At 44.8% G+C, this 15218-nt stretch overlaps 1 protein-coding gene across 1 annotated transcript; it reads right to left on the bottom strand.

Moving 5' to 3' along the window:
• Window positions 1-591: 591 nt before the first annotated feature.
• On the bottom strand, window positions 592-14707 carry HSD3B7 (hydroxy-delta-5-steroid dehydrogenase, 3 beta- and steroid delta-isomerase 7). The gene is made up of 6 exons (XM_009701109.1): window positions 14493-14707; window positions 10413-10568; window positions 7352-7460; window positions 3059-3158; window positions 2019-2181; window positions 592-1031 (listed from the first exon to the last, which is right to left on the bottom strand). The coding sequence occupies exons 1-6, from the start codon at window positions 14638-14640 to the stop codon at window positions 592-594; spliced, it is 1116 nt and encodes a 371-aa protein (XP_009699411.1). The 5' UTR covers window positions 14641-14707.
• Between the last annotated feature and the right edge of the window lie 511 nt (window positions 14708-15218).

The raw sequence follows: 15218 nt of genomic DNA, 5'->3' as shown, positions 1-15218 counted from the left end.
AAGAATAACAGGAAGCATCTTGAAAAAGGTAGCTTTGGAAAAGGGAATTATTTTTTCTTTTTATTAAACCCTGAAACAGAGCAAGAACTTGCTGGCTTTCCTTGTCTTCCCCAAAGTAATCACCGAAGACCCCTTGAGTGTATGGCCATGGCAAGGGAAACATCCATTTGCTGAGTATGGAAAGAGATGGAGGCTCGTGAGGCTGTGGAACAAAACTGGTTAACTAATTTTGTCAAAAAGGTGTTTGCTGTGCACCATCTGTCATCTGAACCTGTCCCTCTTGTTCCCACGAGTGATCCCCGTGCAGTGGTGGCACCGTGGGAATGTCTGAGGTCAGCAAGCCCTGCATCTGTGTGCACATAGCTGCGAGATGATGCTTTCAAATGCACCCTGGTGTTTCGATGTGATGTTTAAAATAGCTGAGTTTTTGGCATGACAAGGGTATATGCTTGCAGCCTGAGAGTTTTGCTCCGTCTCTGTCCCAGGATTTCTCAGTGTTTGCAAAATTCCTGCCAAAGATCTGTGCATGCTGTGAAGATCAGATGAAACTTGCTGGTGTGATAAGCTCCCTCCTTACCCCAAACGTGCTGCTTAGTTTTTCTTGTCATGAAGCTGGGGAGGGTCCAGGTTGCCTGAAGCTGCTTTCAACCACTGCGCAGTTCTGTGCTTGCTCTCTTTCCAGGTGAAGAGGGGTTTGTACCCAAAATGCCTGGAGGCTTTGTCTGTCTCGTAGAAGAAGGTGGTGACTATTGTGTTTAGTATAGGCAAGTTTAGGAAAGGCTGTGGCTTCCAGAAAGGGTACAAGATGACCTTCATTATCCTGTGCAGTTGTATCATTAACCACATCTTCCAGTAAGGGATGTGTGAGCCTAGTCTCACTGAGGGGTCCATAGAGGAAAACAGCTGGTACCTAATCAGAAAACCTTTTCTTGATGGAGTGTCATCATAGGAATAATACACTTGTCCTGCGAGTAAGTCTGGTTTCAGCTGCAAGTTCCTTGCTGCAAGAACATGCATCCATGCAACGTTCCCTGGAGAAATAAGAGGGGGAGAGAAACAGGTATTCGGGAGGAGTTTACTGTAGAATGAGTACAGTGGGTCTGCCGTAGGGAAAGCACTCATCACGTTACTCAGCTGTACTGTAGAGAGACTGAGTAGTTAATCCAGACCTCCAAGATCCTTTAAACCTTTGGTCTCCCCTTTGAGCTGGACAATTAATGTGCCTTGTGATACTGGTTCATGTGAAGCGAAAGGGCAGTGTTTTGTAGTGAGAGCAGGATGAATGGGAGGCAGTGCTCGAGGGTTTTATTCCTGGCTCTGCTGTGAGCCTTTGAAGAAGTCACTTGATTTATCTAGGCCTGATTCTTCTCTAACAGCGTTTTCAAACTACTGTTATCTGCACTTTTGGAAAAAGACATATAAGCATGCTGCACAGAAATAACTAAAACCCTGCATGATTTAATGGGGAGTTATACTCCCCTGAAATGCATTCAACACAACAAACGCTTTCTATAGGTTTTGTGAGTAGTTTCTTGTGCTCGCTAAAATCAGTAATGTAGTACAGCCTTTTTTGCAAGGAGTTTTACAGGTAGTGTTAGTTTAATTTCTTCTAAAGAAGAAGAAATTAAATGTCTTTTCAAACCAAAAACATTTTTAAAATACTGCCTGAATTTCTTTCTCTCTCTCTCCATGTATCCCTTGAAATGTTTACCTAGAAAAAGAAAGATTAGATCTCTATGCTCTGACTCTTTTTTTCCACCCAGTTTTCTAAACACCCTTTTCCCTATGTTGAGGGGAAGGAAAAAAAGAAAACCCTTCCCAGGAAAAACAGTAGAATGTAAACAACTCTTTTTAAAATTCTTTTAGCCAGTCTAAGTTTTGTGGTTATAAAAATATTTGTGCTCATTCACCATACTCATCTCTGTCTTGGAAGATTATGGTTAAGCTGACGTGTAAAATCCCCTGTGACTAAAACAACCTGGTAGTACCACATGCAAAGAGATCAGTCACTCACTCACCCACGTATATGTAATTATGCTCTGTGTTTTCAGGCTCCAGGTAGTTCAACACACCGTTCCTGGCTTTGGCAAGTGAATACATCTCTTGAAGAAACGTTGCTTTCTCCCCGTACACTGCACTTGCACGGATGATGCAGGTTGTGAGTTTACCACCGTTGCTCAGCTGTAAAATCAGGGAGGGATGTTAGCGAGTGATGGATTCAGAGATGGAATCTTCTGCAGTGATACTGGCTTTGCCAGATAAAACCAAAACCTGGGGATATTGGGCTAGAGAGTCAACATTCGCAGAGGTGCTCTGGACACTTACGGCCTGTTTTGGGTCCCTAAAAATGCAAGGAGGTGCTCAGTTTGAATTTATTTTTTTTTTCATAGCACACCTGCACCCATGTGGTGCTTACTGAGAGATTTTGGATGGAGGGTGCTACCGGCACTAACCCTTCTGCAGTTGTGATGTTTAAATGAGTATTTGCAACAAACAAAATCAGGTACCAGAGGAAGCCAGCTAAGCTGGCTGGCCTCAAACTGTAACCGGGAAAGAGAGATGCTCCGGGCTGTAATTTAGGACCAAGTCTCATTTTTACATTCTACTTCATCCTCTAGAACTCCTCATCTATCTGCTGACTGTACTGGGAGTCTAAAAAGACTAGCCTGACTACCTTAGGTAGGTGACTGACTCTGGGTACACTAATATTTTTGATTCTTAAATCACTCAGGCGCATCTGAAAATTATACCTTTATGCAGTATGAATGAGGTGAACCTGTTTCTTAGGCCCTAATTTAACACAGCTCTTTTCAAAGTCACACTCCTTCTGGTGGAGTTAAAGCACGGCTCAAAGGGCAGCACCCTTGGATCTTGTGAGTTTGGCAGCTTCCTGATGGGAATATCAGGCTTTGGTAAGCTTAGAGCAGTGGTTTGTGCAGCAAGGCAAGGAGCAGTTGGATATGCACTTAGACATGAGTTGTGGGGTCTTCCTAATCATCTCTCTCCTTCCACTCATCCTACGCTGTAGTACCAGGGGTGCTACCATTAACTTTTGTACCTTTTTTCCGTTGGCTTCAAATACAAGTTTTTCTGCCATGGCCTTTGTCTTCCCGTAAGGCAGCTCCACTTCCCCGCTGTATTTGGTGTCCTCGTTTCCTCTGAAACAGGTTGGGAGAGACAGTGACTGACCACGGAGTAGAGCACAGGGCTTGGAGACATTTGTCACAGCGTGATTTACTCCGCAGTCCCTGCTCTCCAGGGACTTACCACTGGCTGTGAGTTACATGAATCTGAGATCCTTCCTGCAATTTGGGAGAAATAAAGCCTCGAGAAATACCAGGCGGTTCTGGATGTTCATAGGCAGGTTTGCATGGGGATAATAGTTTGATTTCCGAGAGCTGGATTTTTTGTGTGTGTGTCTAATAGTGTGACGGAAGCAAATAATATTCTGGCAGGCAAATTAGAAGGCAGCAGGGTTACCTTTTTAAGCAACTCACAAGTGGCTGAACAAGGTGGAAAGCGCACAAGAAGATGGAGGGCAGGAAAATGAGAGCAATCCTACTTCATTTCTTCATTAGAGGTGGAGAAAAGCCTCTCATGAGCCATAAACCAAAAGGAGAAGCTGCTGCTTAATTTTCTCACGGAGTTGATTAGAGTTGAGAGACATTTGCCGGTGACATGATAGAGCTGCTAGTGATCTCCTGGAAGACGTGCAATCAGCGGGTTTGTGCTGGGATTATTCCTTCATCTCCCCTAGCAAACTATGCTCAAGGGGAAGAGCAAAGAAGTGGACCCATGATTAAGGGCAATCAGGACTCGCAGCCATGCTGGGGACACTTGGTTGCCACTATGGAAGACAACCTGTTCCTCAGCCTCCTGACTTACAGCTGCAAGGAGGAAAGCCCATGGGATTTAACATGTAACTGGCCTCACAGGCCCTGAAGTAATTCCAAGGAGAACCAAGGAAGCAGCTCTGTTCCCCACCACAGCACTGGCATTTTGTCCCAGTGGTATTAGCCCATTGCAGGATTTGGTTAAGCAGATTCAGTGGGCTCTAGAGGAGCTGGGGAGTGAAGAAACGTTGTTTGAAGCATTGGGAAGGACCATCCATGAATACCATGTGGCCACTTGGTCCCCTGCTGCCATGACTAGCATGGATAGGCGCTCTCTCCCTCTGCCTCCTGCAGGAGACTTTCCTCACATTTTAAAATTAATTTACTCTCTATTTTGCTCTCCTAGAGAAATTCACCCTGGGCAAACACCAGACTCTGCCAGGCATGGGGCACCCCCACACAGAGCAATGGAGAATTAGCATGCCTCTTTTGCAGATGGGGCTCGGATGAACCTCTTGGAAGGGTTAAGTGGCCTGTGACGAGTTCATGCAGCAAATCTGCAGCAGAGGTCTCTTTGTCAAACACCGGGCCTTGGGAGAGCAAGCTCTGACTCAGGCTCCCTGGTTGACCTTGGGCAACTTGCTTACTCTTCTCTGTGCTCCGATCTCCACGTGTAAAAGGTGGATAATGCTGTTGCCTTTCTCTTGCCTGTTCGGCAGTCTAATATCTTGTGTGTCAGATATCCCAGCTGAGATCAGGGCCTTCTTGTGCTACAGCAACAGAAGTAAATTAGAAGCATCAGAAATACCGCCTCCTCGCACACCCTGGGCTTTTATCACAAAAGCCTCCTCCCCTCCCCTGTGTTTACGGGTGGTGAGCATGAGGCAAACCAGAAAACAAGCAAGACAAAAGATTGATTGTGCATGGTTTGTTGAAAGCCCAGGAGAGACCCAAGACAATTAGGGGGGGTTATCTAGAAGTTCTAGTTTTAATTGCTTTCTTTTTTTTAATCCAAATTTATTTTTTGCCTTGCAAAGCTTTTAAAAAGCAGCGGCTTCACAAAGGGGCAAACCTGCCTGCCGTTCCTGGGCTGCAGAGCTCTGCTCGTGTCTGCCTTCCCCCACCCCTTCTCAAGCTTGGTAGTAACAAAGAGCTCAGCATAATGCTCTTGCTTTTCAAAACGATCACAGATAACTGAACGCTAATAAGACTGGAGCAGCATTGTCAGAAGGTATCTCAGCAGTGGCTGTCTCGGAGGGATTGAGACTGACAGAGGCATTTTCTATTATTGTCGGATGCTGAGGTGTGAGCATTATCCCTGCACCCATCACCCTGTCCAGAGACTAATCATGCTTTGTCTGTGTCAATTCCCAAGCACGTAAAAGTGAGTTAAATAAAATTATACAAGGAATGATGGAGAAGGGGGACAGAGAAAAATAAAAAGGCAGGCAAGATCATGGACTGTGAGGGAGAAAAGCAAAACAGATTGGGTGGGGACAGGGGAGATGAGAAGAGGAGGAAAGGGAAAGCCGCATCACCTGTGCTTCCAGTCTGGAAAACAGAGCCATATTACGTTGCCTTCCAGTCATCACTGGGCTCCCTATTGAGACAGGTAGTGTAATTTTTGTCCTGGGGGGCTCATTCTTCTCTCATTTTGCGTAATGCAATTCCCTCAGTTTAAAACAAAAATAATTGGAGAACGAAGACCACTCTCAGGCTTTCTCCCAGCATCATGGGAGAATCTGAGTGTGTTCTGCAAAAGGAGTTAAAGGCTCTAGGTGGTGGTTTTATTTGCATTTGTGGTGGGGAGGGATTGGGAGCGAGTGGGCAGAGGATGTTCATGTGTGGCTCTCTGAACATCAGCCCAGATGGGTTTTTGCATGCACTCGTTGGTCCCATCATTACAAGCCAAAGGACTGTCCTGTCAGGCAAGATTTGGAGTAGATTTTTCAAGACATCTATTCACATCTATCTCTTAAGTTGCAGGACTAAAATACTAACAAGGATGTGCCTGTGTCTACATTCATTTTTAGAAATGATCTAGATATGCTAATGACCAAATTCCATAGCTTTTCAGTGACACAGACCCTCTAGTGCTCATGGTCCCAAGTGGATTGAGGTTTGTTGCTCTCATGGATTTTTTTTCATAAATGAGACATTTATTCTACAGATTTGGGTGCTTAAACACTTTTCAAAACAACTAGGTTATGCCTTAGCATATTTGCAAGTATGAAATTTAGGCTTGTAGGTCATTTTAAGTTATGTCTTAAGCAGCCTTTTCTAGCTGGGCTCAAATTTCTAGAGCCAAATGAGTGAAGCCAGCTGTGTCTAGACTGGCTGCCTGTAGAGACACAACTTGACTTTGAGCCAGTTCCCCTTGCACACAAGTTTCCATAGCTTGAGCAGTCGGTATGGCTACAACCATGCTTGAAATCAGCACGGAGCCTTACAACGGCGCTTATCAGACTGCAGCTATCTCATCTCTACTTGACTTCACATTTAGCCTAAAACTTCAGCTCCTGGTCTTCAGAAATATCAGCCCTGTTCTCAAGGTGCAAGTACCGTTGCCCCATGAATACAAAAGGTATCCAGATGCTGAGTCCCTAGCCGGAGTGTCAACTGATTGTGAAAGTCAGTTCTGGATATCAAAGATCTATAAGCAAAAAAACCCCTCCAAATTGTAATTTTGACCACTGTCTTTCTATTGCTCCAAATCCCACCTTTGCTGCAGGAGGTTTTCTAAAGCTCTGTGGGTCCATCTCATGGAAGCCACATACAGAACAGATGGGTTGAGCATAATGCCCAAAAGTGTAAAGCCCAGTAGTTAGCCCTCGTAAGTGTATTGCCAGGAATGAAAGATTTTGAGGAACAGAAGGGTACAATTTACAGGTTAGATCCAGGTCACAGGAGAGTGTATGAATACTGCAGGCAACTTCACACCAAATGCATCTGTCCCCTAAGACTCTGTGGCCAACTAACTTCTGAGATCATCCTAAAACAATCTGTATACATTTGACCACCTTTGATAACAGGCTTGCTAGCAATTCACTATGGAGCTGAAAAGAGGAAGAGTGGGTTGGTAACAGTAGAGCATCACCTGCTCTTTGGATCGACTTAGCGTGAGGGGAGAGCAAAAACTCTGACCCAACAGCAGGATACAACTTGACTGTATCACAAGCCTTAAGCACCTGAGACCTTATCTGAAAATGGTGTTAGGGCTTAGAGGAGCAGGGCTGTACATACGGGGGACAGCCTGGAGATGCAGTTGGGTCATACATCTCTCAACCAACCCTTCCAATCAGTGCTGTATCCTCTGCTGGTCAAGTTTAGCTTGGGAAGAGGTATGGTTCCTGAAAGTGAAGAGCAGCAAAGAAGGATTTTCAAGAGAAGAGGAACAGACAGGAAGGGGAACACATATCTTCTCCTTTGTAGCCACAGCAAAAATCTCCGTCTGGTTGCAATTTCATTGCTGTTTAACTGGAAATCCAGAGTGATGGAGAAGATTTGCCTAGCCTTACCTGAACATGGGCTCATGCAATGTATTAGGTCCGACTGCAGAGATGGAGCTTGTGTGGACAACATACGGGATGTTCAGGACGCAGCAGGCCCTTAACACATTTTCAGTACCTGTGGGGCAGGTTAGGAAGGATGAACATTAACTGCCTTGCCTTGATTCCTGTTGTGCAAATCAAAAGAGATTTCCAGGCTTAGGATTCTGACTTGGAACAGATCCATCTTTTTTCATGGCTGAAGAGATGTAAAGCCACAGGTCAAGGCTGCAGTTCCTCAGGTATGTTTGCACAGGAATGGATGGTTCATAACATGAGAGGAGCAGTTACATCTATAGCTGTAATACTGCTTAACCTCTATGGCTATTGACAACTGACTTAACTTGGACTTCATAGTTGCTAACAAAAAGGAAGCTGGCAGCTCGGTAGAGCAAAACTCCCTTTTTCCATCTTTTTTGATTCATTTGATTCATTCAGTCAAACAGTGACTTGCAGCCTTCTGGCAAAAGGATTGGTATTTTAGTTGTGTGTATTGCTTTATAGAAGTTCTGCAGGGTGACTATAGGGTGAAAATCATTGCGACAGACTCTTGATAGCTGCAGAGTTTTAAATAAAATAGTGGGGCAGCTTACAGGTCCACATGAAATCCAGATGAATCTGAAGCATGGTTTGGTTTAAGAAAGGTTGTTCTGGGTGAACTTGTGGGTCAGTGCCTGTGTTTTTTGTTTGGTTGGTTTTGGGTGGTTGAGGGGAGGGAGTGGCTGTAAACGATTTATGACTCTTCTAGGGATGGTTTCTGCATTCATTGTGATTTTGATTCAAGTTGATTCTACGAGAACCTCAACGACAACAGCATAACCAGGGTTGCCTACTGAGGGCCTTCAAATCTGATAAGGCAGGTCTTAAAGGAAGCTGCTCACAGGGTTGGTGTCCGGAAATCTCCGTACTATTTATACCTGGCTCATCAGGCTCTGCCCCTGAGCCTTGCTGCAGATCTTGTGTGGGAGGGCTTGCGATTTCTCTGTTTTCTTTGTTGTTAAGAGCATAGTCTGAAATTATCAAGGAAATCCTGAGCTTAGGATAATTTCAGAGGACATGAATCAATATGAAGACCTGGTAGAAAAGAATCAATTTACTTCTCCATGAGCCTATCACAATATGTAAAGTTAACTGAGAACCCCTGTTGAGAAACATCGCTGGAAACAGCTGAATTAAAATCCATTCAGCTTAACAAAAAGCAGATTAAAAAGTCTTTAAGTGACTAGATGGAAAAAATAATTCTTGTAGAAGAGGACTCTTCAATGTAGTCAACAAGACTATAACAGGATTTGGCAACCAGTGGTTGAAACAGAGGAGAGAATCAAAGCAGAAGATGTAAATTTTTTTCCAGAAATTGTAATTAACCATAGCCACACTAATACTCTTCAGCATCGTTACGGCTTGCCGAAAGACATGATAGATAGCCCATTAACTTGCAGTCCTTAATTCTAGGCAGCAAGCCTTTTGAAAAGGGGCAGTCCATTGTAGCCACAAATTGTTGGGCCCGAGGCAGTAATTGGATGAATTTCTGTGGCCTGAGTTAGACGGAGGAGCCAGATAGAGGATTATATAGTTGACCTGTCCTGACCCTGTTTCTTTTCCATGAAGTCTACAGCAGGTATCAAATACAGTTCATTTTTATTCTTTTACCTGCTATGGTTTGAATAGAAAACTTTAGTCTAGTCTCTCAATTCAAGATCTTGAGAAGTCCTAGTAAGGGCAGCAGCCTCACTTTAGGGAGGTCTACATGAAGCCATCCAAGGGGAGGCAGAAATGCAGAACGGTTTGAAAACAAGGCTCCTGTTAAGACGTCTTAAACTGTGCTCCTCAAAGAGGCACTTAGTCGCTAGTCACATTGGAAAAAACGTTGTGTCTGTGGTTTTCTGGGAATGTCGCAAACATCTGCAGGAGGTTTGGTTTGCCGAGTTAGGGGAGTTGCCCGATGTTCGCTGCTATCTGTAAAAACCTCACTGCGCTAACCTACCTTGCTCGTAGCAAGCAGACAATGAAGAGGGAGATCTCGCAAAGCCATTAAAAGGCAGCAGGAACCCGCAGGCTCTGAATATTCTCGGTACACATGCACAATACAGGCTCTTAAAAGCATCTGGTTTTGAAAACAGCTACAGCAATGAAAAGCAGGATGGAATTTAAATGTTGCCCTTGAATGTATCAGCAGATAGCTGAAGCCCTCAGCAGTAATCAAGTTTGAGGGAGATATATATAGAGACATATATATATATGAAAAAAATATAAAATTTCTTCCCTGTGGTTAACAACTATTTTAGTAGCTAACAGCCTGAGGTGCCATTGGAATTGGGTGCTGTAATAGGGATTTCATTATTTTTATAGCCTGTGCTTATTTCCTGGATTTATGAACAAATTTTCTTTAAGCCGATCTTGCACCTAACATGAAATCGGCTCTTGGTGATAGGAAGAAAGAGTTGTGGAGCTCTCAGTTATGCGTGGCTTGTAGGTACATAGTAGTTGTGAACTCTGACCATAATTAAAATAATATCTTTCCCTTATAGCGTGGGTGCAGTTCAGCTGGTATAGTTTTGTGCTGGTATATATTGTAGGGAGGGCTTTTTTCCCTGGAAATCCCTGGGAAAGCTATAAACTATCTAGAGCAGGGGTTAACTTTTAATTATTGTCCTTGTCACATACTAAACAGTTTCTTACCACCATAGGCATGTTCTGAATCCCCTCAGCTCTATTGGTGGGAGCTATACCCTTGACCAGAATAACTATATAACAACTGGGTGTGGATTTGCCTTTCTAAGATGAAGCTTTAGCAGTGGAGAGGAGCAGCATGGCCTGAGCAAGGACAGAGGGGCAAAGGCAGAATCTTCCCCGCTGGAAAGGAAAGGTCCCCGGGCACCTTTCTCACCTCGTAGCAGAGTGCTGTGTTTGAAATTCAGGGGACAAGGGAGCACTAAATCAGAGCGGATCTGTTTGTCATAGCCTCTTGTATGACTACACCAAGGTGCATGAATTTAAGGCTGCATTTAATTGCTTGTTCTAAAGAGCTTACCCCCAACGTTGACAGCTGCCATTTCCCAAAAGGGCACAGTGTTTCTGTAGTCCACAATAGCAGCTGTGTGAATAACCACGTGAACTCCCCGCATGGCAGCAAGGAGCAGATTGTAGTCTCGAATGTCTCCTTTCATCACTGTCACATGAGTGGTAGCTGGAGAAGAATAATATAACCATAAGATGCAGGAAAAGGAAAAAAAAATTACAAATCAGCATCCTTACCTTCTTGCAGAACAAGGGTTGTGCTTGGAAAGCTTTCTTCTCTGCAGGGCAAGCTGACACACACTCTAACGACTATGCCATTTGAATACATCACATCAGGGGAAAACACATCCCTATTTTTTGAACCCCAAGAAGCCAGATCTGCATCTGGCTTAATTCAGCACAGCACTTTGCCAGTTTGCATCAACTGCGGGTCAGAATGGCTGCGTCTGTCATTGCAACTCTCTAGCATGTGTCCAAGGACAGCGCTGGGCAGGACCAGGAGCCTGTTGGCCCAGAGCTGCAGCTGGTCACAGGGCTTGTCCCAGTACGTGTGAATGGGGGAAGCTGGGCTGGACAATGTCCTTCAGACAGAAGATTTTTAGAGCTTGCTGGGAATAACACCAGGCAAGTTCAAGGGACATTGCACAGAGCTTTATTGAAATTGCAAATACTATAGATGGGAAGGGAAAATAATGTAACATGTTAAAAAGTTTCATAGAAAATTCTTCCCTTTGAGCCATTCAGAAAGTTGGGGTTTTTTTTTCCCCTCCTATCTCCTTTTCTCCCCTCCTTCTCCCTCAAAATAGCTGTTCCATACATGGCTGCTGTTGGCATCTACTGTTAATTTTTCTTGCTTTGAGACAGCGTTGTAACATTTAAGTAGGATTTTTCCCTTTTTCCTTTTCTGTAGTTGGGAGTAGGCCAGCAAGAAGCTGGGGTTAGGAAGCTGTACTCCTTGGGCATTTTGTAGTGAGCCAGACAGCAGTAGCAGTCGCAGGATTGCTTTGGGAAGGAGATGTCTCCTTTGCCCTGGGCTGGTGGCTTCCTGGAAATCCAGGGATCAGGGTAGTGATTTCTGAAGGACCATCCACATGAACAGCTCAGGGAAGGGTCTGTGACTCCAGCCGTGGAAGTGTTATGACATGGAAACCCTCAGTGAACAACTACCAGGACAAGGTGATAGAAGAACAGGGTTATTCCTCATGAACTCCAAGGAGGGACAAAACTCAAGATAGCAGGGCAACCAGCTGAGCATTAGCTAAGAAACATGAGATGCAGGAAGAGGCAAGTTTTACAAAAGAGTCAAACTGATTTCTTAATTAGCATAAGAAAGTTTTGGTGGACTAGTCATAGGAGTTTTAATATTACATTAATATTAAAGCACACAGTTGATTCAGTGAGAATAGAGGGGGAAAAAGAAAGAAGGTATTGTTCACATAGCAGAGGTCATACACTTGCCTGGAGGACGGGAGTGCAGAGGAGGAGGAGGAGGAGGAGGAGGATGCAAGTCTTTGCTAGTGCTGAAAGGTGGAGCAGGGCATCTGCAGCATTATGGTGGGGGATTTTCCTGCTACTTAGTGGTGAGGGAAAGCCTGTACTAGTCAGGCTGAAGTGTTAAATAGTCTCTTTCGCATCACCTGTCTTAAGGCACCTGGTGCAATTAAGACCAGCACGAGAATGATGAAAGCTCAGCCAAAACCAGGGAGTACACAAGGCAACCATGAGAAATTTTCCAATTGGTAAGGCCCGATGAGCTTTATCCAGGGCTATTAAAGAGGTGATGGATGTAACTGCAGCTTAATTGCATTATCAGCTACTTTGGAGAAATTTTGGAGGCACTGGAAGACTGCAGTAGAGCAAATGAAACACCTGTGCTTAGAAAGGAGGTAAAGAAGAGCCAGGAAATTACAGAACAGCTTGATTTCAACCCCAGGAAATTCAGGAACACACACTTGAACAACATGTGTGTGAGCACCTGTGGGATTATAAGGAGAATAGAAGCAGCTGACATGGATTTGTCAAGAACAAATCAAGTCAGATAAATCTCCTTTGTTCTTATGACAAGTTAACAGGCTGTATGGATATTGTGGAACAGGTTGATGTCATGTATCTTGATTTTAGAAGGGCTTTGGAAACGGAGTGTCGTTCTCATAAGCGAGTCAGTAAAATATGGTCTAAGTAAGCCACGTTAGGGTGAGCACAACGCTGGCTGAATTACGGTTCCCAGGGAATTGCCAGCTGTGGTAGGTGGCTGCCCTGGGGCTCGCCAGGGCTTATTGCTGTATTTGAGCCTTTTTTATTGTTTTCATCAAGAGTCTGGCAAATTTGTTCGTTAAATCAGCAGATAACTTCAGACTGGGAGGAACTTGAAGTACACTGGAGGATTAGGGTACGAGCTGAATGTAACTAACAGAGTCTGGAAAAAAAAAAAGGTGAAATTTGATAGGAACAAAGAGAAGTTGTTGGGCTTTGTAGGGAAGAGGCAGCCGGTCTTTGTAAAAGAATTAAATTGGGCCAGGGCAGCTCAGGAGCTATTGCCTGTCAGCAGGGTCTTGCGGCTGTGAAAAAGGCATAATTGTACTGACGGGTACAAACAGGAGAATAGTTTTGCAGGACAGAAGAAATAAATCCATCGGCTTTACTCAGCGGTGGGAAGGCCAGAGCCGGCCTCTCTGTCCTAACCCGGTGCCCCTCTTCCAGAAGAGAGCAATGCCAGTGCCCAGAGAGGGGGAAGCAGGAGCTGGGGAGGAGGCAGGAGCGCACGGGAGCTGTTTTAGCCTAAAGGGAAAAATAGTGCGGAGTGGAAGGAGGTGGTTTTCAAATCGTGGAGATTGTTGTAAAAAAATGACAGCATTAACTTATTCTACCTGTAAGGTTCGGTGAGAAATCAAGGACTTAAATTGCAGATTAGACTGTACCAACAGTAATGGCCTGACGGAGCTGAAATTGGCTGCCCGAGGTGGGCTGGGGACAGGACGGAAAAATATCTGTGGGGAAGGTTGTGGCGGAGGTGATTCTGCCTTGGGGAAAGGGACGGGGTTGGGATGGCTCCTCAGGGCTGCTTCTGCCTCACTGTCCTGTGGTTTGCTGGGGTGTTAGGCCACAGAGCTCTCCTGCAGCACAGATTACGGCACCTCCTTAAGGTTTAAATAGCTTTTTCTTCAATTATGGGTGCTTTTAAGGCAATTGGCTACCTGAAACCTGGAGAAACCAGTCTGGCGAGGTCATCTGCCAAGGGAGGGTTTCTGACTCTGATATTTCCCTGGCAGTCTTCTAACTTGCTTTGAGCGTATCATCTCCTTTCTATTGACATCCCCTAACAGATAGGATCCCCCTTATCATTTTTTCGTCTCTCGTTTGAAGCAGGCTGAAGGTTGGGGCAGTCAGAGAGGGGGACCCAGCCCACCACGAGCTGCAGTGCCTTGTTTTGTATGGGTATGCTTGAACTCAGTAAACCCGGTTGTTTTTCCCCAGCCTATCTCACTGTAATCAACCCTGGTGAACATCAGAAGGCGGCTCTCAGAATACGATCAAATGGATTAATTTAGTATCTTTGAGCATGTTTACTGAGACTCATCTCTTCCTTTTTTTTATGTGCAGCACCATAAGGCTACTACAGGTTTCTCTCAAGTATTTCAGTAATTTATTTCACAACATCTGCAGCAGATACTGAGCTTGATTCTATTATTGTCAGGGGTTTGTGGTTATTTTTCTCAGAATTGGTAACTGGTTGGAGCAGTTCAGGAGCATGTTTTATTCTTTTTTTTTCCCCTTTGCTGTTAGTCAGACCGGTTGAGCAGAAGCAACCGGGTAGCCAAGTTCCCATGTCAGGTACTCGGTGTGCACGTTACTCCTTACAACTGAACCCTGAGTGGGGACTTAGATCCTCCTTGTGATATGTCTCTAGCGATCTTTTTGCTTTGATTTACCTCTATGCTGAAAAACCTCTCTGAACTAGAAGTTATTCTTCATCCAGTCTGTCTAATCCAGGTTGCTACCCCATGCCTTTACCTGTGGCACCTCCAACATAATACCAGCTGTCTTGAAAGGGAGGGTTCTGGCTCCTAAATAGAAGCTGATGCCCTTTTCTTACCTGTGGTGAATTTTTCTACTTCTTCTCTTGCGACTGAATCAAAAACTCTGACTTCTTTGATGTAGTCTTGTTGAGACAGGAGCTCTACAATCTTCTCCCCAATAAAACCACATCCTCCTGTCACCAGGTAGACCCAGGCTCCATCCATTTCTGAAGATGTTTTTGTGGCTGACGAGTAGGTTGCTGCCAAGATCCTATCGTGCACAGTTACTCTCTCAGCCAATATGTTTTCTGAACTAAGTCTAAAGTTCAACTGTCGTATAACGTTACTGGCTGAACATTAACTCCACCCGGTTATATATAAATCAGGTTTCGATTGGCACAGTCATGTGAGTGCTGCCACGGAGGAACTAATGCTATATACGGGCCAGCTCTGGATGGGCTCTCTGACTCAGCCTTTCCCTCCTGCCACGTTAGCCTGTGATCAACGGGCACCTCCACCTTGCCTTGGTATATGGCCAGCCTCAGTCCAAAATTTGATGCCAGAAGTTTTGCATCCTGGACAGTCCTTTCCCAGGGGCTGGGTTGTCAGTCCTTGTAGCCTAGATGTCTCTGGGTGCTGCACACAGATGCTGTGTCCTAGCGATGTGCTTAGGGCAGCTGTCTTTTTGTGTGAAGCTACCAAGATCTTGTGCGCATGGACTAGGGAATTTGTATGGATGGTGTATAGCAGCAGATCCATCCAGGGCTGAGCTGTATTGGGCACAATACAGGCAGGGACAGGAA

This window comes from Cariama cristata, unplaced genomic scaffold (assembly GCF_000690535.1).
Source record: "Cariama cristata isolate BGI_N322 unplaced genomic scaffold, ASM69053v1 scaffold5005, whole genome shotgun sequence".
Taxonomy (NCBI): domain Eukaryota; kingdom Metazoa; phylum Chordata; class Aves; order Cariamiformes; family Cariamidae; genus Cariama; species Cariama cristata.
The sequence above is the reverse complement of the archived record's forward strand: the minus strand, read 5'-3'. Positions and strand labels throughout refer to the sequence as shown.

Excerpts from the sequence above, each read along its gene's own strand:
- HSD3B7 (XM_009701109.1), bottom strand. The coding sequence starts at position 14,640 with ATGGATGGAGCCTGGGTCTACCTGGTGACAGGAGGATGTGGTTTTATT. Across the intron at positions 7,461-10,412 it reads GGCAGCTGTCAACGTTGGGG|GTACTGAAAATGTGTTAAGG; the intron begins GTAAGCTCTTTA and ends CCTGCCCCACAG. Across the intron at positions 3,159-7,351 it reads TTGCATGAGCCCATGTTCAG|AGGAAACGAGGACACCAAAT; the intron begins GTAAGGCTAGGC and ends AACCTGTTTCAG.